The 24,779-nt window shown below is 41.0% G+C and overlaps 1 protein-coding gene and 1 long non-coding RNA gene across 5 annotated transcripts; one reads left to right on the forward strand and one right to left on the reverse strand.

Annotated features, from left to right (window-relative positions):
• Positions 1–3,853: 3,853 nt before the first annotated feature.
• On the reverse strand, positions 3,854–21,076 carry LOC140487019 (uncharacterized). Of its 3 annotated transcripts, none has more exons than XR_011962697.1 (4): positions 20,834–21,076; positions 19,193–19,231; positions 10,038–10,140; positions 3,854–9,873 (listed from the first exon to the last, which is right to left on the reverse strand). It is a non-coding gene; the product is annotated as an uncharacterized lncRNA (long non-coding RNA). The 3 variants fall into 3 exon arrangements; XR_011962696.1 differs by having other exon boundaries at positions 9,985–10,140; XR_011962695.1 differs by having other exon boundaries at positions 3,854–10,140; positions 18,172–19,231.
• LOC140487018 (uncharacterized) lies at positions 19,436–24,382 on the forward strand. 2 transcript variants are annotated; one of them, XM_072586384.1, is made up of 5 exons: positions 19,436–19,632; positions 21,876–21,950; positions 22,674–22,749; positions 23,046–23,146; positions 23,528–24,382. In XM_072586384.1, the coding sequence occupies exons 1-5, from the start codon at positions 19,588–19,590 to the stop codon at positions 23,594–23,596; spliced, it is 366 nt and encodes a 121-aa protein (XP_072442485.1). In that variant the 5' UTR covers positions 19,436–19,587; the 3' UTR covers positions 23,597–24,382. The 2 variants fall into 2 exon arrangements, with proteins under 2 accessions (XP_072442485.1, XP_072442486.1); XM_072586385.1 differs by having other exon boundaries at positions 19,436–19,620.
• The last annotated feature ends 397 nt before the right edge of the window (positions 24,383–24,779 follow it).

Below are 24,779 nucleotides of genomic sequence, written 5' to 3' on the forward strand. Positions count from 1 at the left end.
AACAAACCAGCCTATCCAATCTTTCCACATAGCTCTGACCCTCTAGCCTAAATCTCCTAAATTCCCTCACCAGAGCAATCATATACTTCCTATAATGTGGTGATAAGAACTGGATGGAGTAGTCTAGCATCTTATACAGTTCCAGCATAACCTCCCTGTTCTTGTATTGTATGCCTTGGTTAATAAAGGTAAGTATCCCACATATTGTCTTAACCACCTAAACTAGCAGCCCCTGCTACACAAGGTCCTTGTATCTTCAGTATTTCTCAGATTCCTATCATTCATAGTGTAATCCGTTGCCTTAATCCCTAAGTGTATTATCTCACACTTTTCCAAGTTGAATTCCAATCGCCACTGCTTTACCCACTTAATATTATGGCAATGAATGCAGAAGCAAAGGTTTCTTTTGTAATGGATTGTGTGAAAGAAATCACATAGTAATAGATTAGTTGATTCATAACATATTAACAAACCAGCCAGTTATAAATGAACATCATCTCTGGCATGGTCAGTCCATCAAAATAACTCATTGAAGCTAGTTGGGGGGGCTACAGGCCTTATCAAGTGGTTTCCAAAAATCCTTTGGCAATCAATTATCACTTCCTGGCTTGGAGACTAAATCAGTTCCACTTTCTTTAAGAACTGGAATGTTCTGCATGTAGGGAGAAGGGTATTCATTATTGGCCCCTGGGAATGTAAGTCATTTCATATAAAAGCATGGTGAAAACGTTTGAAAGTGAAGCATTTTGAAACCATCTAAAACAGGTGATATAGAAGGGAAGCTTTGGAAATTAAACAAATGTGTTTATGGCTTGAACATTGCATTGAGTTAGGTCCATTTCAGGTCTGTCTTGCTGAAAGTAGGTCACATTCAGCTTCAAGCAAATCCAGCAATGTTCACCACTGGTATCATAGGGAGAGACTAGCAGGCATTTTCATGATTCAATTCATAATTTTCTGTGGGGAAGTTTTACGGAATTTGAGCAATGTGTGATAAATGAAATAAGTGAATTTAAAATTTGAAGTTAGGCTTTGGGGGCCTTTAGATATAAAGGATTAGACATCAAGCAGAGAGAAAAAAAAAATCAGCAGTGACTTTTGATCAACAGTTTTGTTTGAAAAATGTTAATCACATTCTGATAGATCTGACCAAGCCCCCTCAGAAACAAATGTTTGCATCCAAGGAAGAAACAAACCAATTAAGAAATTTGTCTGAACAGATAAACTATTTGTGCAGCCAAACCAGACTCAATGACAGTTATGACATGTAGGAACTGGGTACTATGATGATACTTGCAATTGTTGAGGAAGTCCTGAGAGCAATTAAAGTATTAAAGAAATTCAATTCAGCAGAATGCACAGTCTTGGGTGACCAAAAGATATGAAACTTTTAGTGATAATGCTTTGCATATCAATTTTCTTTATAGCTATTCCAACTATGACATGGTTTATCATTATCTTCATGTGAATAAATAAAGTTATCTGACCTGGGAAGCCAAGAAAATAAAAAAGTGAACAGTACATTTTTGCTTGACAAATTGGTGCTAGTAGAAGCTAAAGATACAAAGGTAACAAAAGGAAAATCCAAGAAATGTTTGTTTATGGAATGTTATGTGGATATCTGTTCTTGAGGACAATGCAGCTCCAACAAAAGGTATCAGAGAAACAACTTTAAGGATTGACTTTGTCAGCATAAAGAGAATGTTAAAAAGTAAAGAGATTTCCAAACCAAAGTGGATTGACAAAAGTCACTAGTTGTTAGACTTTCTCAAAAGGAATGTACTTACTTCAATAAATTATTGGAGATCCTCAAAGAAGGATGATCCTCAAAGATTGATGATCTTTGAAGGATTGAAGGATGATCCTCAAAGATTGGAGATCCTCCACTGTATGAGGATGTTTTTTAAAAACATAATTCTTGCTTGGATTACATTGTGATTAAATATTCTAACGTTTTTGTTGTTCAAAGGAAGAAAGGAGAATTTGGGAGATTGAATATATTATGAAATATTAAAAATATTTATTTTGTTACTGGAGAGGGTACTGAGAGATAGGATCTATTTATATTTAGAAAAGAATGGGCTTATCAATGATAGGCAACATGGTTTTGTGTGGGGGAGATCGTGCCTCAAAATCTTAATAGAGTTCTTTGAGGAAGTGACCAAGTTGATAGATGAAGGAAGGGCTGTTGATGTCATAGACATGGACTTTAGTAAGGTGTTTGATCAGGTTCCCCATGGTAGACTAATGAAGTCACATGGAGTACGGGTATGCTAGCTAGGTGGATAAAGTACTGGTTGAGCAACAGGAGACAGACAGTAGTAGTTGAAGGGAGTTTCTCGAAATGGAGAAAGGTGACAGTGGTATTCCACAGGGGTCAGTATTGGGGCCACTGTTGTTTGTAATATACATAAGTGATCTGGAAGAGGGCACCGTTGGTATGATCAGCAAGTTTGCAGATGACACGAACATTGATGGAGTAGCAGAAAACATAAGGGACTGTCAAAGAATACAGGAGGATATAGATAGACTGGAGAGTTAGGCTGAAAAGTGGCAGATGGATTTCAATCCAGACAAATGTGAGGTGATGCATTTAGGCAAGACTAATTCTAGAGTGAGTTATACAATGAACGGAAGGGTAAGGTTGATGGGCAGAGAGACCTGGGAGTGAAGATGGCTGTACAGTGGATAGAGTGGTCAAGGTATATGGTATGCTTGCCTTCATTGGACAGGGTATTGAGTATAAGAGCTGGCAAGTCATGTTAAAATTGTACAAGACATTGGTTTGGCCACATTTAGAATACTGTGTACAGTTCTGATCGCCACATTACCAAAAGGATGTGGATGCTTTGGAGAGAGTGCAGAGAAGGTTTACGAGGATGTTGCCTGGTATGGAAGGTGCTAGCTATGAAGAGAGGTTGAGTAGGTTAGGTTTGTTTTCATTAGAAAAAAGGAGATTGAGGGGGGGACCTGATTGAGGTTTACAAAATCATGAAGGGTATAGACAGGGTGGATAGAGACAAGCTTCTTCCCAGGGTGAAGGATTCAATAATGAGAGGTCATGCTTTCAAGGTGAGAGTTGGAAAGTTTAAGGGGGATACACGCGGCACGTACTTCACACAGAGGGTGGTGGGCATCTGGAACGCATTGCCAGAAGAGGTGGTAGAGGCAGGCACGGTAGATTCATTTAAGATGTGTCTGGACAGATGCATGAGTAGATGGGGAGCAGAAGGATACAGATGCTTAGGAAGTGGGCGACAGGTTTAGACAGTAGATTTGGATTGGCTCAGGCTTGGAGGGCCGAAGACCTTGCTCCTGGGCTGTAAATTTTCTTTGTTCTCTGTTACTGTTTGTACTCCAAGGTAACATTATAGAATGTGAAAAAAATCGTACTTACTTTTCATTAGTTTTGGTCAAGAATTTTCTATATGTTTTCAAAGATTTTTATTTGAAGAGAATAGAGAAATCTGTTAATAAAGCAAGTAGTTAAGCAGCTGATTAGGATTAATGAATTCATTGACTGAGTAGATATACACAAAAAAACTGGGTAGACAGATGGGGCTTTGTGGTATTGTGGTAGTGCTGTCAAGTCCCATCTTTTTCGGAGGTGTGCCAAAACACCTCTGAATAGGTTCATTGAAAATATCTTCACTGGGTAGATATTTGGGCTTTTGTGCTGCCCCTACCTCTGAGCTAGTAGATCCTGGTTCACATCCCACCGCCACTAGAGGTGTGTCATAACATGTCTGAACAGGTGGATTAAAAATATCTGTTGGATGGACATAAGGGGCGAATAGATGGTACTAGGTTGTGAAATAAAATGCAAGACTGAGTAGTTAATATCTCACTGGTTGTATTATATCCAAAATGACAAGAAGCAATATAAGGATCCACAGAAAAGTACAATTGAAGTTGCTGTGATCGTATTGAATGTTGGAGAGAGGGTGTATCAGCCATGGATTCATCCGTAACAGTCTGATTTCAGTCACAAAGTTCCAGATTCAAGTTCCACTCTCGCATTTGAGTGCAGAATAAAGGCTGAATTGTCAGAAAAGCAGCCACTCGGGTGAGAAATTACACTGAGTCCCATCTACTCAAGTTACTGTAAAAGATCCCATGGCACATATCTTGAACAACGGCAGGGATGTGCTCCTTGATGTCCTGGATAATATTTACCCCTCAATCAACATTTCAAATGAACAGATTATCTGGCCATCATTGCATGACTTAAAACAAAAGCAAAGTACAATGGATGCTGGAAATCTGAAACAAAAACAGACATTTCTGGAAATACTCAGCAGGTTTGGCAGTATCTGTTGATAGAGAAAACGAGTTAATGCTTCAGGCCTGCTGACTACTTCTAGCATCTTCTATTTTATTAACACATTGCTGTTCATGGAAGTTTGCTATGTAACAAATTGGCTGCCAGATTTCCTGTATAATAGTGATTGCACTCCAAACATTCTTCATTGTCTGTGAAGCAATTTGAAACATCCAGTGGTCATGAAAAATGCAACATAAATGCAAGTCTTTCTTTCTTTCAGATACTTTTATTGCTTACATTATTTGGAGAGGATGAAGTTTCATTTATAATTAATGGTTACAGCACAGATCCTGTTATGTCCATGTTAGCTCTCTGGAAAAGCCAATTACCTTGTCCCACAAATCCATGTTTTCCCCTTACACCTGCAACAATTTTTCTTCAGATAATTATCTATTTCCATTTTAAAGGCTTTAATTGATGCTGCCACAACTCAGCCCCATCCAACCGGTGCATTACAGATCCTAACCATGTACATAACTTCATTGGCAAAAGAAACAATTACTTTAACTTGTTATCTTCGAATTCTCACCCCATCCACCAATCACAAAATGGTTTCTCTCTATCTATTCTATCCAGATTACTTTGAAAGCCTAACAACTATTTTCCTAATCCATTCTTCGAGGAGAACAGTACCAGTTTCTCTAGTCTGTCGAAGGAACTGATGTAGGTCATCCATGGAACCATTTTCACGAATCTTTTTTGCACCCTCTCTAAAAAGATCAAAGGAGTAGGAGTAGGCCATTGAGCCCATCAAGCCTTCTCTGCCATTCAATGAGATGACAGCTAATCTGAACAATACGGTACAGAAGAGTCCATCATTAAAAAATTACTCTAGATCCACATGAATCCTCCTATCCAGCACTTGGGCAATAGCCTTAAATGTCATGACACTTCAAGTGCTCATCCAATTATATTTTTTAAAGATTGTGAGGTTTCCCACCTCAACTACCCCGCCAGGCAGCGCATACCAGAATCCCACCATCTTTTTAGTGAAAATATTTTTCTTCCAATCCCCTCTAAGCCTCCTGCATTTCACCTTAAAATAATGCTCTCTTGTTAGTGACCCTTCAACTAAGGGGAACAACTGCTTCCTATCCCCCTGTCCATGCCCCTTTATAAACTTATACACCTCAATCTCATCCCCTCTCAGCCTTCTGTGCTCTAAAGCAACTCTGATTCTGGCCTTAACTCCACTTCACTACCTGTTTGCTTAAACCTTTTGAAGTCCTTATCAATCAAAATCTGTGTAACTCAGCCTTCAAAAATAGTAAATTACCAGCCTATACTGCCCTCTGTAGAAATGAATTTGAAAACTAACAAGCCTGTGATAAATGAAATTCCTCTTCACCTCTATCTTAAGTGGGAGACCCCTTTTATTCTATTGTGTTCTCTGTTCTAGATTTCAATCATGAGAGGAAATACCCATTGTCTTACCTTGTCAAATTCCCATAGCAGGATTTTCCAGTCCTTGTCATGGTAAACAAAATGGTAGGCAGGTGAATATAATGTATGAGAGGCCAAAATTTACTTCAGTGGTTTAAGTTCAGTGGTGGGTCAAGAATATTGTCTACAGGTAGTGAGAAATCCATTTGCATGCATTTGTTATAATTTCCTGGAATTAATTTTGTTGTCACCATTAACTTCTATTTAATTGAGAGACTTCAAAGACCCACCAGCAAAAACACAGGCATGTATTTGGCGAGTAGCACTTCCTCACCCACATCAGGGTAATATTTGTTGCTTTATCCTTAAAGTAATATGGTTTTATATGATACTGAAATTCATTTGTACTGTCACTTCTCCAAGTAAAGTTGAAACCTTCTTGTGGACCCAAGTACATTGTCTCCCTGGTCCAATTCCAAGCCCAAATGATATATAGCAAGTGGGGCTCAAGGGCAAGCTTTTGCATACATGGCAAATGGTAAGGGCGACACGGTGGCTCAGTGGTTAGCACTGTTGCCTCACAGCACCAGGGATCCAGGTTCAATTCCTGCTTCGGGCAACTGTCTGAGTGGAGTTTGCACATTCTTCCCGTGTCTGCATGGGTTTCCTCCGGGTGCTCCAGTTTCCTCCCACAGTCCAAAGATGTGCAGGTTCAGTGAATTGGCTATGCTAAATTGCCCGTACTGTTAGGTGCATTAGACAAGGATAAATGTAGGGCAATAGGTCTGGGTAGGTTGCTCTTCGGAGGGTCAGTGTGGACTAGTTGCGCCGAAGGGCCTGTTTCTACACTGTAGCGAATCTAATCTAATCTAACATCTCATGTCTGAAGATTGGGTTTTCATGTACATCACAAAGGGTTGCTCATAACTAAACAGCATGGAGTGACAATAGCAGTAAATAGGGAGCTATAAACGCAGTGAGGGGGGAAAGGGGATGATGCAGTCACTCTGGATTACAGTGAGGAAGTTGTGCTTATGTTAGTGTGGGGCTAGACTCCAGTGTGGCTGTGTGTTCTTGATTTCTAGATAAGGCTAGGATAGTGAAGGTCTATCTGTGGTGTTGTTCACAATGAAGCCAGCTGTTGTCTGGAGCCAGGTCTACTAGGATGCTGCAGTGAGGGAAAGCAGTCATAAGGATGGAGGGAAGATGTATGATGTTGCCAGGGATTTGGAAGGTCAGGGGTGAATTAAGGAACGCCAAGGTATAAATGGCTTCTATCAAGAGAGAGCCAATGAGATCTCTATGTCCAGGAGCTATGGAGGAAGGTCGGAAACTTCAGTGCTGACAATGATTGCCAGCACAATAAAGAGAGGATGGAGAGTTATATTGGCAACAGGGATGGTGAACCAAGTAGGATGGTACAGAATGGGAAGGAGGTGATATGTCAAGTGAATGGGTGGGTGGGTGGGTGGGTGCTGGGGGGTAGGGGAGGGTTTAGTGTTTGATACTTGAACTGCCCAATGAGCAAGCTGAATTTCACCTTCCTGAAAAGGTATCAAACTTACTGCATGTCACTAACAAAGTAGAATTGACTGCAGCCAAAATGGGAGAAATGTTTATATGGTGGAATTGCATGTTTAGACCAACTAAAGGGGCCCCTTTCAATCAGGAGTCCAGTGGATAGTCAGATACAGCTGCCCTCAATTGCTATAGTACCAGCATATCAACCATACTCATATAATCGCATGACCACATGATCTTTTGAAGTTAAGGATGCAGAGTACATTTAAAACAGATTGCCCCCTTATGATCTCTCAAGTACACTGTGTACATGTAGTCAGGGAGACAACTGCAATATAAAGCTACCCTGTTGGCACAAGGCAACCACCACCAACAACATGTATTCTGGAATCCAGGCTGATACCACAGCTAGACAAGCAGAAAATTGGCAAAACTTGGGGTTGGAGGGATGTGGTTGATGCTGGCAATGTCATCATACCAATGACACATTTGACAGGTCTTGCTTCAACCTCATTAAAGGTGTACTGTCATGCGTTCAGTTTCCTGTATAATGCACACTACCTAAAAGTGAATGTCATGATGTTCACAAAAATCTGTCCTTAAAGACAAACATAATGCAGCATCCCGTGGATTACATGATGGTTAGAGAAGAGGCACGTGAGAAACACTGCAAAGTGACGGACTCTCATAGGCATAGGGTCAGAGAGAAGCATGACTAACGAAATGATATTTATAGTTTCCTCAAATCTCCTGAAAACAACACCAAGATGGCACAGGTCAACCCTGAACAGGTCTACTCAGAACAAATTGCATGTGTTGACTGCTAAACCAGCAACAAGAGCAAGAGAAACAGCAGCAGAAACTGGCACCAGATGTGGACCAGCCTGCAGAGGCACAACAGCCTGCTGAAGAAGGCTAATGGAGACAGAGAGCATTGTTCTGAAATAGGGTCTACAAGATTCAATATAGCCATCTGCAAATGACAGATTGTGAGCATTGAAGCCTTTTGAAGCATTTTAAGAAATCCTGGGAAGTTGTCTCCTACATCTGTCAGCTACTGGACAAATACATGGAACATGCCAGACAAAAAGGGTATCCCATCCCAGTTGACTTGAAAGTGAGAGCAGTTGTGAATTCCTATATCAGTTGATCATTTTAGGGAGCTACTGGGGAATCTCAATGAAATCTCATAATTATTCACTAAAATTTATCCAAGAGGTCACTGATGCCCTGTTTGCTAATGCTTAACTAATTATTAATTTGATTGGTTAGGTTCACATTGCCATCAGAGGGCATTGTGAGCAATCTGCAACCTTATGAGTAACCCCATTGCAATGCTTTCATTTCAGAAAACCTGTCAATTCATAGTGGAGAAATGAAATTACATGAAATAATGGAACAATGAAGGTGCATATGCATTTGCATGCATTATTTTTACATTAAATTAGTACATGTGGCCTGAGGTGTGCTCAAAAAGATCTATTCTTCCTTAGACTACCACTTTGTCTATATCTGGGCCTGATATCTGCAGCTCAAGTACCCACTGACTGATACAGCCTGGTAATTGTGAAGACTTTGGCAGGTGAGCCCCAGGCAGATGACAGTCTCCTGTACAGATGTAGGTATACCTTCCTTGGCCTGATCTGTTGCAGGCAATAGGACAATAGGAGAGATGGGGGGCAGAGTATCTTTGGAATGCCCTGAGATAAAATTCCCAGGATGCTTGTCTGTCATTCCTGTTCCCTGTGTGTGCTTGTTGGCATCACCCATTGCCTTGAGAAGAAGAGGCCACCTACAGTGAGGTTGAGGTGCCTTGTTCCCAGGCAGCCTTACCATTGGGCGGCACGGTGGCACAGTGGTTAGCACTGCTGCCTCACAGCGCCGGAGACCCGGGTTCAATTCCCGCCTCAGGCGACTGACTGTGTGGAGTTTGCACGTTCTCCCCGTGTCTGCGTGGGTTTCCTCCGGGTGCTCCGGTTTCCTCCCACAGTCCAAAGATGTGCAGGTCAGGTGAATTGGCCATGCTAAATTGCCCGTAGTGTTAGGTAAGGGGTAGATGTAGATGTAGATGTAGGGGTATGGGTGGGTTACGCTTTGGCGGGGCGGTGTGGACATGTTGGGCTGAAGGGCCTGTTTCCACACTGTAGGTAATCTAATCTAATAATCTAATCTGATGCTAAGCACCCATGGCTAGAGCAATATACTGTAAGTCTGACAGCAAATTCAGCTGTCTCTGAGCATTTTGCTGGATACCAGTCTCCAATGTGATCCCAGAGCTACCACAGCAGACAGAAGATGAATGGACTGCTTCACCTTTAGTTCTTGTTGAGCGAAGACCTCTGCATTCCTGCCTAAGTTTCCATGTCTGTCTCTGCAGATTGAACATGTTAGGTTTGAGGCTTCTGCATTGGGCTCAGCCTGTTCTTTGATAGTCCTCTGATTGTCAGAGGTGATGGGAATGGTTCATCAGAGTGTGTCCCCACATTTATTCTAACTAGGGAACCCATTAAGGTGATAGTCTCTGTGATGATGGAATGTGCAAGTGAAAGCCTTGCAGCGGGTGTTGTTTAAGGTGTCATAGGCTTTACTTTTGTTCTAGAGAGCTCTTGGACCTTTACTATTTGACAATCTGTTGACCTCTGTCTCTGTGGAAGAGAAGAAAAAGAATTAGTTGGTAAAGAAGCACATACCCTTCCCTCAAGGAAAGACTGAGAGTGGCAGCATGTTTGAAAAGAGTACACGGCAATGTTGCCTACTGGATTCTCCCATGCTGATGTTTCTGTTGGTGAGGACCAGTCTTGGTCCTTACCTGCCAGTTGGAATGCATCTTTCTTGTATGTAGTGAAGGCATGGACATCACGAATGTCGTCTCCAGTTTTGGTCCTCTCCTCATATTTGTGTGCTGCCTTTTCCTGCAATGAGGGAAAGAAATAGGCTGTGTGAATACAATGAACAATTGATAAGCATGCAAAGTCCAGCCAGGTGATGAGCTATCTTCAGTAATTGAGTCATTGAGGAAAGCTCATTGCCAGAGAAGTGGTAGAAGATTGTCAACATAAGGTGCATGTGATTGTATATCATTCATGTTATGGTGAAGTAGGCTTGACTATGTGCCATGGCTGTATAGTGGCAGTTTTACAGTGATAGCCCTATGTGTACGAGGTTGCAGAGAGAAGAGGGTGACACAATTTTGCAGAGTGCACAAGATCTTTCATTGCCTTTCTGAACTAAGTCCTGCTTCACTGATGCGTATTAGAGGCCCCCGAAGCAAAGGCTGTCTGGGTCTGATGAGAGGGCATTTCCTCCTGTCAGATGGGGAAGAGGACCTTCCTTTTTATCTGGTTGGCCTAAAGCAAATGCTCCAATATGGTAAATCAAAGTTGGCAATCACTTTTTGATGCTTGGCAGACATCTTTGAGGATGGGTGGCAACAATGATTACAGACTCCTGTGACGATCCTAGATTGCATCAAGTGAGAGACTGCCCAGGTGACCTTTAAATTTGGTGCCAGAACATTTGATGGTGGAAAGTGTTGATGGCAGCAATTCCCCATTTAAATTCACTATAGAACCAACTTGCACATGAAATGAGCTGAAGAGGGGATGATTTTCACAAGAAAACTTCCCATTGTAAATATGATGCCATCTGAGATACTTTCCATATATTTTAATTCCAAATGGAAAATTCAGGTGGCATGTTTCAAAAAGATCACCTTTCATTCTTCAAACTCCAGTGAGTAATGCTTAATTTGCTTAATCATTCCTTATAAGACAATGCCTTCCACCCAGGAATCAAGCTTGTGAACTATGGCTGAGTTGCTTCCAATGCAAGTGTAAGTTTCTTTAAATAAGGAAACAAAACTGCCTGCAGTAGTTCAAGTGTAGTCTCAGCAATAGCCTGAAAGATTGTCATAAACTTCCATACTATTACACTCTGTGGCCCTTACAATAAACACCTTCACATCCTTCGGTGGTCCCAGAATTGGAAACAATACTTCATAAAGTCATACAGCACGCAAACAGGCCCTTCAGTTCAACTTGTCAATGCTGACCAAATTTCCCAAATTCCCATTTGCCTATATTTGGCCCATATCCTTCTAAATCCTTCCAATTCATGTACCTGTCCAAATGTCTTTTAATGTTGTAACTGTACTGTATATACAACTTCCTCTGGCCATTCCACATATGAACCACTATCTGCATGAAAAAGTTGCCCCTCAGGTCCCTTTTAAATCTTTCTTCTCTCACCAACTAAGGCAGAACCAACATTTTATACAGGTTCCGCATAACTTTGTTTTGTACTCAATGCTCATATCTATAAAGTCCAAGATGTCTTATGGTTTATTAACTGGGTTTTTAAACCTGCACAGCTATCTTTAATGAGCAATGATACACCAAGGTCCCTCTGCTCTTGCACCCTTTTTAGAATTACACCTTTCATTTTATATTGTCTCTCCTCGTTCTTCCCATCAAAACGAATCACTTCACATTTCTCTGCACCAAATTCAGTCTCCTACTGATCCACCAGCGACTCATCTAAGTCCTCCTGAAATTTATCAATATCCTCCTCACAGTTCACAATATTGTCAATTTTTTGACTCATTCACAAATTTTGGTATTGTGCCCTCATTAATACAGATCAAGAAAAACAGCGAACCATACACAAATCCATTATGAACCACACTATATATCTTGTTCCAGTCCAGGAAATATTCATTCACCATTACTCTACTTCCTGACAGTCGACCAACTTTGTACCCATGTTACCACCGGTCCTTTTACTTCATGGGCTTTGGTGCTGTATGACTATGACTTTATGACAAGCTTGTTATATGGCACATTATCTGGAAGTTCATGTCAAACCTCTCTGTAACTTCATCAAAAAGACCTCAAGTGAGTAAGTTAGATATGATTTGCCCCTAATAAATCCACATTTGTTCAACTGACTATTAATTTTGTCCCAAATTGTCATTGACAAATCCCTTCCTACCAGCAATGTTAAATTGACTAGTCTGTAGTTGAATTTATTCTTGCATCCGTTTTGAAGAAAAGTGTAACATTTGCCATTTGTTAATTTGTCAGTCCCCTGGCACCACAAAGGAGGATTTAGACCATTATAGCCAGTGCCTCCATAATTTCCACCATTCGCTCCCTTATACTTTTCATCCAGTCCTAGTTTCTTGTCAACCTTAAGCCCAGACAACCTATACAAGCCCTTCTATTTATTAGAATTTTGTCCATCCAATGTCTCAATAGCCTCATCTTTCAATGTGAGTGGGGCTGCATCTGTCTTTATCAAGGGCAGGGATATTAAGTGCTTATTTAGTGTCTCAACCATGCCCCCCTAACTTCAGGCATGAATACCCTTTTTTGAAACCTAATCCACCCCACTCTTTTTTGTCACTATGTTGCTATTTATATGCTTAAAGTAGACTTTCTAAATCCCTTTTATATTGGCTGCTTAGCCTCCCCTCATACTGTCTCTGCTACTCTTTTTCATTTTTTCACTTACCTACCCTTTGAACTTGTTACATTTATCCAGATTCTCAATTGAATTATACACCTGTCTTCTGCAAATGCGTGCCTTTTATGCTTTATCTTACATTTGTTACAATCTCCATAAAATAACTGAAATTTACTGAATGATACCCAAATGAAGAAATTTCAAGCAGGATCTAACTTTATAATTTTTCCAGGAATCAGAAGCTACAACTAACAATGAATTAACCAACAAATGCTATTTCAATCAAAAATATAAAATTCACTTTAACTAGTCAATTTAAAAATATACCTTATACAACCATAAGCATCTGCATCACATCTTGCAGACATTTGGCACTAAATAGCTATAAAATTCCACAATTTGTTATTCAATATTCACACAGGGTAGGTCAGGATCCTACTTAACAATAACTTTCACCTCTGAGTTTCACAGGCACAATTATCATTTTAAGACACACTTCTATGAACTCTCATTGTCTCAGGTCACAATAGTCCTGATGACATAGCTATCCAGAGTTCCATTCAACTGACCGACCTCTGACACAAACTCTCAAGTTTTTTTTCCACATGCTTAAGTTTTTTTCACCACTTTTTAGGATTCAACCTCTTTTAGCTTGCTGTTACATCACATCCTCAAGGGTCATAGAAATGTACAGCATGAAGGTACAGTATGGAAACAGACCCTTCAGTCTAACTTGTCCATGCCAACCAGATATCCTAACCTAATATATTCCCATTTGGCAGCACTTGGCCCATATCCCTCTAAACCCTTCCTATTCATATACCCATCCAGATGCCTTTTAAATGCTGTAATTGTATCAGCTTCCACCATTCCTCTGGTAGTTCATTACATACATGCATCACCCTTTGCGTGAAAATGTTGCCTCTAAGGTCCTTTTTTTTATCATTTCCCTCTCATCATAAACCTGTGCCCTCTAGTTCTGGACTCCCCCACTCAAGGAAAAATACTTGTCTATTTATCCTATCCATACCCCTCATGATTTTATAAACCTCTATAAGTTCACCCCTCAGCCTCCAATACCCCAGGGAAAACAGCCCCAGCCCATTCAGCCTCTCCCTGTTGCTCAAATCCTACAACCCTGGCAACACCCTTGTAAATCTTTTCTGAACCCTTTCAAGAATTCTTCCAGAATTCTATTTTTCTTTATACAGCTAGATAGAAAATCAATCTTTTTGTCAAGCTTTGCCCTCATGAATTCTGTGTTCTTCTTTCTGAGCATGATTACATTCTTTTTGTTTACAGCTGTGTTAATCATCTTCACCCTCCCACTGATTTGATTGTAGCATTTGTTTGTCTCTCTAACTCTTTCTTGTGCCTGCTAGCCATATGATCTCATTCTTAAATTTCTTCTTATGGGATATTCAGGTCAAATGCACCAGTACTTCCTAGCACCTAAAAAAAATTGATCTCTTTACAACTGATACAAATTCTCAAAGGTCCTTCTGAAAATTTCTGAAAAGCAATCACAGATTCTAAAGAGCTTTCACAGAAATTACAAATGCCCCCTACTGTATTGCTTCCAGGTCACAGGCCAAGCCTTAAGCAGGGAGCAACATTAGCAAGAGAAAATTACATAATGTTTCTGCATATTTAGAGGATCTAAACACTGTTAATTACAGGGAATAATGATTAAATCAGGATGCAAAATTAGGCAATAAGATCATTTTGAACCCTTTGAAAAAGAACAATCAATGCAAGAAATAGAGAACTGAAGTGTATGGCCTGAACTTGAACTGTTTTTTAATCCTCCTGTTCAGGGTCTCTGTGTGTGGTTTCCATGTTCTCATTGGTTTGCCTTCTGGAGAAGCTTGGCTGGACTATATTTGTACAATCCTCAGACTGCAAACATTAAGCATGTAATACAAAACAGGGAACTAAGTTCCATATCTACGATTGTCTGTTTATCATCTAGTAAAGACAACTAGGACTTAAAGGTTTACAGATTTAAAGAAGCAATGTAATAGTGGGCATGGGAAAAAGAAACAATGGACAGTCTTCCAAATATTAACTGAGACACAACTAAGTCTGCAATTAGCCAAAGTCTACATATCCTGCAAGTTGAACAACACCATTCAAGTTTTGAACAGTGTTAGAATAAACATTTTCTCCAGATCAGCTTTAGTTCAATTTCCATACAGTACAATGAAATACGTACTTATTCCCATTTAGTGCATTGACGTTTTGCATTTGACCTCTATGTAACTTGGCTCAATCAGTCTCCACCTGAAAATGAATCATTTTACCACATGCTGCAAACAACTCTTTACTAACTTGGGGTTTGACAGTAACAGCATTCATACTTTGAAATTTTTGGTTTTATTTACTTTCAAACATTTTACTCACTTTCATTTCTCCAGAAAGTACTAAAATACAACCTCACTATGTTGTTAATTGCCATTTTGTTGACAGGCTATTTAACTTCAGAAGACATCACATTTAAACCCAATTCTAAAATAATCTCTCCAAACCTATGCTCAAATACAGATATGCATAGTGAAATAACTCCACAGGGGTTGGTGTCCTATCACCAAGTCACCCTTTATTTACACATGATAAGTCCTTAATACTGATCCAGCGCCCCAAGAGCCAACTAACAGAGTGAACAGGATTTTTACATGCCTGTTCTTTTTTAAAACAGAATTCAGTCCCCCACCCTCCTTAATACAAAATGGAGAGTCCTTAACCACTGATCCAGCTCCTTCAGAGCCAGCTCTCAGACATGCCTGTTCTTATCTGTCAGTAGGGCTCTCTGATTGGGCCAGATTAACACCCCCAATCAAGGAACTCATATTCTGAGGTTCACCTGGCTTACCTCATTACAAACACTACACATAGTTCAGTAAGGAGCATTACAAAGCATTCAAGAAAGGCTAACGTTTCTGCTCCCTAACCAGGATATTGAAGTTAACTACAAAGTTCCAACCTGTTTCCTAGCTGAGATCAGACACCAGACCAGTGATCAAACCTGTAACCCTCTGGTCTGTGGAGGAAACTCACATGCCAATACTCATAAAGATAAGGCACATTAGTGTGGACTGAATGGAGGGGTGAAATACTTCCGATTTCAAGTGCTTAATTTTAAAATCAAGCACTCACAAGTTATAGAAATTACTGTACAGAAGGAGACTATTCAGGCCATCACACCTGTGTCTGGTCTTTGAAAGAGTTATTTAGTCCTACATCCTATTCCTTTCCCCATACCCTTTCAATTTGCTCTTTTGCAAAAATATTTATTCACTTACTTTTTCAAAGTGGATTCTACTTCCACTGTTGTTTCCAGTCAGGTTTCTTATTTCGCAACAATCACTGGCATAAAAGAATCCCTTCAAACTTATTCTTTTGCTCTTTTCTTCAGTAAATATGACATAATTAAACACAGAATTAAAAACATACTTACCCCAATAATATACCTTCATGCTAACAAAGAATAAGCATCCTTATGACATTTTCCCATTTCTCACAACAGTCATTCTATAGCCTCTCAGAGTAAGATTTTTAATTAGAGCCAAGTAAAGGACAGTTTGTGTGCTGTTCATGACTTATTGGTACTGTTCTGATACTGTCCAGACTCTGTTCAATAAGGGCCAGTTAACAGTATTGCACATGTAATGCATAAGGATGATGGTTTCACTCTTGGTTTGAATGTTGCAGAATTCTCCATGAGTTGGATTAAGGCAAGGGCTGTTTCAAAAATGAAGAGATATACCACAATAACATGCAGCAAATGATAATTGAGGCTGTTCAAATGAGATAGACATTTATGAAAATTTACCAAATGTAGAATCCTATTCTACTATCAGTAGGAAAAGAACTCCTAATCATTACTGTTAAGTTATGTCGACTATTCACCGGAGAAGGGTTCATCGTGTAAGATGGAACATAAGAGTACAGTGTTATTTTTCTAGGCAAGATTTATAGGATTTTTCAGTACAATAATTCCTCACTGATTTATCTTCTCTCCAAAAGGAACTCCAGTGTTTTACCAAAATAATTATTCTCGTGCCAACACAAAAAAAGAAAGTAACTGACTAATTGGGGGCAGCTGGGAGATTGAGTAAGCCTGATGCTGCCTGACCTGCTGCGCTTTTCCAGCACCACACTCTGGACTCTAATTTCCAGCATCTGCAGTACTCACTTTCGCCTAAAATCCTTACTATGCCCATTCTGTTTCATTTTAAAATAATCTAAGACGAATCTACATTTTTTCTATTATTGCCTTAATTGTCAGTTGATGTACAGTCCAGTGACCGCAACTCAGATCTTCCCAATCTGTATGGCTTTATAACAGCTAGGCAGCCCGTCAATAGATTAATTCCATCAAACAAAATTGGATAGAAAGGATTTTTGATTTGTAGTTTTTAAAAAAAACTCAAATGGCTTTGTTCAGATATGCTTTTAATGTTTTCTAATCAAAGGCTAAGTTGAAAGGTCAAGGCTTTAGTGCTGAGCAAGAACACCACGTTAATCGGAGGTGGTGGTTGATGACGTTAAGTTTGTTTTGTTTAAACCAGTAAATTATAGAAAGGAAGAATTCAACAATTTCGAAATCTCAAAGAAGAATGAATTAGAGTAGAATGGGAGAGGGGTGTTGATTTTCATCAAAGGACTGTAATCAAATTCTGTGTTAAATTGTATCAATTTAAGCGGCGTGACCAAATGAAAAAAAAATGTGTGCATTGAATGTCACGATCTAATAGACTCACCCAGCAAATGTTTTTTTGGCTCATGAAGGTAAATAAATTAATAATCATTTTGCTAATAAAGAGCTTTTTATTAAACCATAAATTGCATTTTGGAATTTTACAGATTCCTACTTACTCCTAAAGTAGTAAGAAACGGGTACTACTAATCTACTTAAGACGGTGTTGCAACAGTTTCAATATGCGTGAGTGTTAGAAACTATGTTCACAATCAAACAAAAGGAACTTCTCCACAGGAGTAAATAGGTGGCACTCTGCCAAAGGCGGGAAAAAAAGTATTCCAAGTCGGTGGTGCTCAGACAGCCATTGCCAGGTAAAACATGTTGATACAACAGGTAACAAGGATTTCCTGTCAATTAACTAGTTATCGACAGAAACCCATAAACTTTAAAATGTATCGTGAATCTACCGGAAATATGAGAGAAGAGAATAAACTTAATGTGAGTGCTTCCTTAATGTGAAAGCATTTCGAAGATGAAACAATGTGCGATAAATGGAAATTGACGCTGTTGAAATACCAAATTATTCCCTGGAGTGTATCTCATAAAAAGTTAGCATAGTCCCGACCAATATGGTCGTATCACTCAAAGGTTCACGCGGTTAAAAACTACATTGTGTGTCAACTTTATTTTGAGGAAAAAAGTCGCCATGGATCTGTTAAAATCACTATACTGTAACTCAAATTAAGACTGGGTAAGAACAAATACGCTGCACGCTTACATTTTATTTCCATTGTGTTATAGCTTCGTGCTCTTGCCTAGTGAGACGAAATCGCTTGCTCCTAAATGGAAACGGTCCGCCAGTGAGAAAGGTGAGAGAATTGCACCTGACTACATGTGGCAAAAAACGACCATGTCCGTTGCGCTGAAACGTGTTCCAAGCCGGAAACAAGTTAGCAGACCGCAACAATTTCTGACAATAAATTGTGACTAATTGTAAGACCCGGAAAAACACTAACAGTAATAACCAGTGTAAATTTATTTCCAAAGCGACGCTTCTGGTGACTTAGGAAGCCTGGTTCGGAATGAATTTAAATTCCGGAACTAGATGTATTTTTAAGCACTTTGCGTCGCCATTTCGAATGAAAATTATTTGCAAATGTCAATGATTTACTTTGTAAAAGTGGTTTGGTGTTCTTGACAAAAGTTAATTGTAAAAGATTATTTTGAGATACAAATGCCACATAATGGACATGATATTTACAGACTGTTTTGGTTAGTTAGGTCATTATTTGGCTATTCAATTGCAAACATCCAAAAACCATTGACTCAGTTTGCCATAACGGTATAAATACATCACGACATAAATCATCTTAGTGGAAAGAAAAAGAAATCATTCTAATGTCAATTCAAATTACAAAACACGAAGCTCCAAAATAGTCTTCTCGACAGTGACAATTGTGACCTTTTAGAAGGCACCAATCAGGTTAATTAGCAAACTGGGACATTCTGAGGGATTGGCAATGCGAATGAAAGGTGAGACTGTACGTTAGAGCCAATTATAATGAAGGGCGTTAATAACTGACGGATGAAGCGCCAGTGAAAAGCAGCTTCTTGTCAAGATGGGCGACAGGTCGAAGCGTTATTAGAGTTGTAGGCGGGGCTGCTATATCCAACGCCAATCGATGGACAGGCTGAGCGACATTTTCCAACTGCAAGTGCGCCTGATACTGAGCGACATCTTGGGGGTTGTCATTGAGAAGGAGCCAGAGATTATTGAATTACAGTCCAATAGGAATTACCTGATTCGATTGATTGACAGTCAGTGGAGGCGGGGCCAACTGGAATAGAACACAGGGAAATAAAAATTAGCATAAAGCCAATCGGAGCGCTTTGTATAATCAGCAGGGCCACCAATCAGCATGCGATATGTTTGCATTGCTCCAATCGAAACATGATGGACGGCAAAACTGACCAATTCAAGCTGGGGAAGGCGGGACCACCTATCCGGGGAGCGGAGGTATTAAGAGGCTGAGCACGGTGAACGGCGTCTCATTCCTTCTCACAGCGTGTGAGGTTCAAAGGGAACTACACAGAGAGAATTATCTACAGCCCTAAGTGATAAATTAGCCTTTACCTACCTTTGCTCTATTTTTAAAACCTATAACTCTTTGTATATACTCTAAATTTACTCAGAATGGCTGATACCGTAGTGGACGCCCCCAAAGAGGTAAATCCCAAGGTGAGAAATTTATTTTAACCAAAAAGTGTAACTTAAAAATAAATTTCGTTTTTTATGTTTAACCTTCCTCGTGTTTCCTTTGTTATCTCTAATTTCTCTTTGTGTGAAGCGTGCGCACAACTCATGGTATCTAGTTGTGAAATAATCTGGTACCCAGAATGGAGTATAATTTTAACGATGATTTTTTGGGAGGGGGGGGGTGTGGAGGTCGGTAAAGGGGAATTGTGGAATTTATATCGCTTTCTCTTCCTTCCCCCCCCCCCCCCCCCCCCTTCACCCATCTGTTCAGGTTTTTAAGTTTTTTTTAATTCCTTTTTAGAGTTGTAAACTTATTAATGGAAGATTGTGAGTGTGAAGCGTGGCTCCGGGATCGGAGCTGTTGAGATTTGGATGTTGTCGGAGTCACTTTTAACGCTGATAGGATTTTTGTTTGGTTATTGACGAGCTTTTTACTCGTTCTCCGGAGTTTTGGGTGCAAAGCTCCAGGATTTGTTTTGGACTCGGGCTCTTCAATGGTTCGGTCGCTCAGGAGGCGATGCGCGGTTGTAAAACCCGCGGTGTGGCTTTTACGGCGATCACGGTGTTGCTGGTTTCCTGATGTTCCCGCGCCCGCTCACAGCATCACTCGGCTCGACCGCCCGGGACTCTCACCCCCGACGGGACCCCATTTCAGCGTCGTGTTCCCCCCATCCCCGGGGCGATGCATTGGGCCACTCTCTAGGATCCCATTCACCCTCAGGTGCCCGTGGTTTTCCTATTCCCCTCTTTAATCCCTAGTCCGGTGCCCCATATCCTCCGATCGCGTGTGTGTTGGGGGCCAAAAGACCCCCCACATCTGGTCCCGGGGACGGTCTCCGATTACTTGGTGACCTTTTATTCATCCGTTCCCGATCCTGAGGGGACTGTTCTGCTCCCTCCGGAGTTTCGGATCACTCTTTAATCCGGGGGAGGGGGGGTTCAGGATATTCCGGGAGCCGACCTTCCCGTCATCTTCGGGACTGAGTGTCCCTCGGAGACCCGTATTGCCCCCCGCCCCCGGACTACGAGATCTGGCACCTGGGGACTTTTTTCCATTCTTCCCCCACCCCGCACTCAGTCGCTGAAGTGCTCTCCACAAAATGGGGGGGGGGGGGGGAAGAGAGAAGCGGAAGGACCCCGGCGCGATCTGATCCGATCCGTCTCCGAGCTCCCAGGTGCTTGCCTCCAGAATCGGTAGATGAAACGCTCGGTGATCGGGCTGACCGTCGGGTTGTTGTGGGCGACTAGCGAGAGACACACACCGGGCGTTGCTGCTTTTCCTCAGCCTTGTTTTGTAGTCAGTTTCTTTTAAATGAAACCAAACAACCGCCGCCGGCTCCGGGGTCGCGCTCGCGCTCGCGCGCTCCCGCTTCCCGCTCTTTACATCGGTCGGACTTTTCCGCCAGCGAGAAAACGGCGGGAGAGGTGCGCGTGCATGGGGGGGAGGGGAAGGGGGGGAGGTGGACGGGATGGTGGGCGCGCGGCAGGCAGGAGGCGGGGCTTAGCTGCATCCTCTCCTCCCCGCGGTGTGGGTGGGGGAGGGGCGTGCGCACGCGCATGTCCCTCTGGGGCTCGAGGTGGCGCGGGGCTGGGGGGGGTGGTAACGTTAAGTGCGCGCGGGAGGGGCAAGTGCGGCCCGTGCAGCTGCACCAGTGCAACCGCTGTCTGGTGCTCAGTGCAGCAGCAAGTCTCTCATGACTCTGAATGCGGGCTGAGCCCCGAGTGCAGCAGCAGCAGCAGGTTCCGGTCCAATAAAAAGGGGGCAACTTTCTTTTTAAAACCTCGATTGTACAGTTTTGGGCCAACCGCGTCTTTGTTTTTCTGCAAAAAAAAAGTGTTATGGGGCCCAAAAAAAATGTTTTCAAAAATCATCCAGCTTGAAGTCAGGAGTTTAAAGAGAAACATTCGGCCTATGTTTACGGGGTTTGTTTACTGCGGTGAGGGGGTTAGCGGCGGTTACCCTCGCGCCTCCTGTGGCCCCCGGGGCTGGGCGCTCTCCCTCCCGCTGCAGCTCGGGTTTGGGTCCCGGCGTCCGACCCGCTGCCGGAGCGCGGTCTCCGTCTGATCGCTCATTTCTACCACGGTTAGGAAAGTGCACCACTTATAATTTTAATTAAATTTATATTAGCTCGGTGTTGGCTGGTCATTTGAAATCCTCGCAATCGGGGCGACACACCAGAAGCACCGTTTGTGACCTGCGGTTTTTTTATTGGGGCTTTTTGCAGGACTTGAAAGAGAAGGCGCTGGAGGAGACTGAGAAGAAAGAAAACGGCAGCGGAGACGCTCCTGCCAATGGGACAGTAAGTATTAGCGTCTGTGGCACTGGGCACACAGTTTCATGTGGCATAGCTGGTAACTTTGTTCGTCGGACGGCTAATCAAAATCTTTCAAACGTGCACCAGTTTGGTCAAGCAATCCAACTACTCAAGTGTTCATCAGTTTGAATTTTCTTGTTCCTAAACCCCACACCCTCCTCGGGCGTTTGAATGTTATGCCTCCCACATCTCCGGTTTTCGAAAGTTTCGACGTCCACACAATCGGGGGGTTTTGTGATTTTTTTTTTTGGAAACTTTTTTGTTCTAATTTAGTTGCTGCTTGTACGAAGTACAGTCAACTGAGAAGATTCAATGTAATGAATGTATTACTGACGCTTACGCCCACGTGTTGTAAATGTTCTTTGTCCTGATGCAGTCATGCAAACATGAAATATGTTGTACAGTATCCTTAACCATAAACACTGAAGTGTGACTAAACATGAATTCAGCTGTATGAAGCTTGAATGAGTACACTATTTGGGGTTGTGGGAGAGGGAGGGTGCAGTAGTGGAGGGGAGTTGGATTGGTGTAAGCAGGGGATTCAGTTAGTTATCTTTTCATGACAGAGTTTTTTTGGTTCTCCTGAAAGGATAGAAATTTACAGTTGTGATACCTGTGGACTGGCTGACCAAGAGCATTCAGCTGAAATACCCAAGCTTTGTTGTTTGTTTTTTTTTCCTTCCCATAATGATTTGCTTGCATTTTCAGGAGGAAGAGAATGGAAATGAGCACACAGATGAGAATGCAGAGGAAGTAGATGAGGAAGAGGAGGAAGAGGAAGATGGTAAGTAGGAGGAACATATAAAAGACTTGTAATACTGCAGTGAGACATGAGAATATTTGTGTAAATGTTTTGCTATTACTGTTGCAAAGAGGTAAATGTTTTTAAATGAGACTTCAAGTGAGCTATCTTGACTCCCAAGTCAGGTGAATTTACTCTAATTGCAGTTAACATATGAGAAATATTTTGATCGTGATTAATTCTTACTTGAAATACCATCCTATCATGCACTGGAAGATCACATTGTGATTTGAGTTTTTGTATAGAAGATTTTGGTAAATAGCCAGTTTTATCTTCAGCTGAGGGTGAAGGTGAAGAAGAGGATGGTGAAGAGGAAGAGGGTGCTGAGGAGGAGGAAGATACAGATGGACATGCAGTGAAGCGTCCAGCTGAGGAGCAGGTATGTGTTGTTCATCTTTTACTTTAAAAGTAAAGCAGTGTAGTCATTTGCATGCTCCAACATTGTACACTGAATTGTGGGAAGTTTGGTCTCTGTAGGCAGTGCTATCAGATGGAAAACCTCTTCCTCCTGCAGACTTAATGCCTTGTCTACTGGCATTTGAGACATGTCATTGGTTCTGCAAAGCATGGTCACCGGTTCAAGGTCCAAGTTTTTGAATTTTAAAAATTTGAAGGGAATGAAGTGAATTTGCAGGTTTTTAAAGTCTTTGAAGTTGAGGCACATTCACCAGAGAAATACATGCTGCAGTATCATTGTTCCAGAGGAGAGTCTTTTGTCACCACCCTCAATAGTTTGACTGAACTACTTTTTCTTTTACAGGGTGAAGTTGAAAAGAAGAGACAAAAGTCAGAAAATGGAGAGTCGACAGAACCCAAGGCAGAAGCTTAAACATTCCTCTGTTTGAATTTTTATATCTTGATGGTGTGGTCAGGTTCACTTTGTAAAGGTTGTGCTTTTTAAAAAATGTACATTTGCAGTGTGTGGATTTTATACTGTACTGTACAACTGGTTCCTGTAACACCTGTCCAAGACATTGCTCTCGGGAATATTTGTTTTTTATGAAGTTATTTATTAATGGTCTTTGTACAACCACATTTGTAATGGGTTTGAATGCTGTAATAAATGTTTTTCAGGTCTGTTTTGAAATGGGTTTACAACTTGGATTTGTACATTTTAGAAGCACATGCTTTACATTTGACTGACCATGTTCTTATTTCAAGAAAATAAATAACTGCCCTTTTTTCTTTTTGTAAATTGTGTTTAGGGTAGAGCTTCTTATGCAATGAAGGCCAAAGATATAGGTCTTGTTAACAGGGCAGGGGGGTGGGGGCAAATAAACCTGGTCTTCTATTCTGTACAAAAATACAAAAATGTAACAAAAAAATTTAGCTTTCTTTAAGCTCCACAATTTGTCGCTGTTTGATATTGTTTGTGGTGCAAAAACAAAACTTCCAGCAAAAAATTGACAGGTTCAATTTGTAAATTTCTTTTTGAACTCATTGTAACCTATGCTTAAAACCCTGTATGTGGTTTTAAAAAGTAATTTGATTAAGTAGCATCATTCTTTCCATATTGAACAAGGTTAAATTTGTATACCTCATTAGTTCATGCTTGACCACTACTTTGTATATTCTGGTTAAGTACTATAAATAAATCTTTTGGGTTTTTTAAAAACATGGTTGATTATTTTGTATTTTTTAAATTCTCTTTGCCACTCTTTGTGCTTTTTGCTCCCCACTCAATTAATTTGCGCAAGTGCTTGCTTACTTTGCTAAGTTTTGTCTACTGACTTGAGTCTAAGCTGTAAACTTAATCACTGCTTTTATGACTTGCCTGGTCTTCAATTTTGTTTAATTTGTCTTGTGCAATAGTCACTGCATTCAATAGATCGTTGCCTGGGGACCAAAAGTACAAGTCAAAACAATCCAGTAGAGTTTGAGATAAGTACACTGAAAAATCAATGAGTTGATGGTTTGGTTTTGGGTGGAGAACAAACATGAGCAAGATCTGTTAGGCTGAATGGCCTATGCTATAAATGCACAAGTCACAGCATGGTTTTCTTTAAGTGTTG

The sequence above is a fragment of the Chiloscyllium punctatum genome, chromosome 16 (assembly GCF_047496795.1).
Source record: "Chiloscyllium punctatum isolate Juve2018m chromosome 16, sChiPun1.3, whole genome shotgun sequence".
Taxonomy (NCBI): Eukaryota; Metazoa; Chordata; class Chondrichthyes; order Orectolobiformes; family Hemiscylliidae; genus Chiloscyllium; species Chiloscyllium punctatum.

Coding starts and splice junctions, on each gene's coding strand:
- LOC140487018 (XM_072586384.1), top strand. CDS start 19,588: ATGGCTGATACCGTAGTGGACGCCCCCAAAGAGGTAAATCCCAAG. Junction 19,633..21,875: donor CCAAAGAGGTAAATCCCAAG/GTGAGAAATTTA, acceptor GGCTTTTTGCAG/GACTTGAAAGAGAAGGCGCT. Junction 21,951..22,673: donor ACGCTCCTGCCAATGGGACA/GTAAGTATTAGC, acceptor TTGCATTTTCAG/GAGGAAGAGAATGGAAATGA.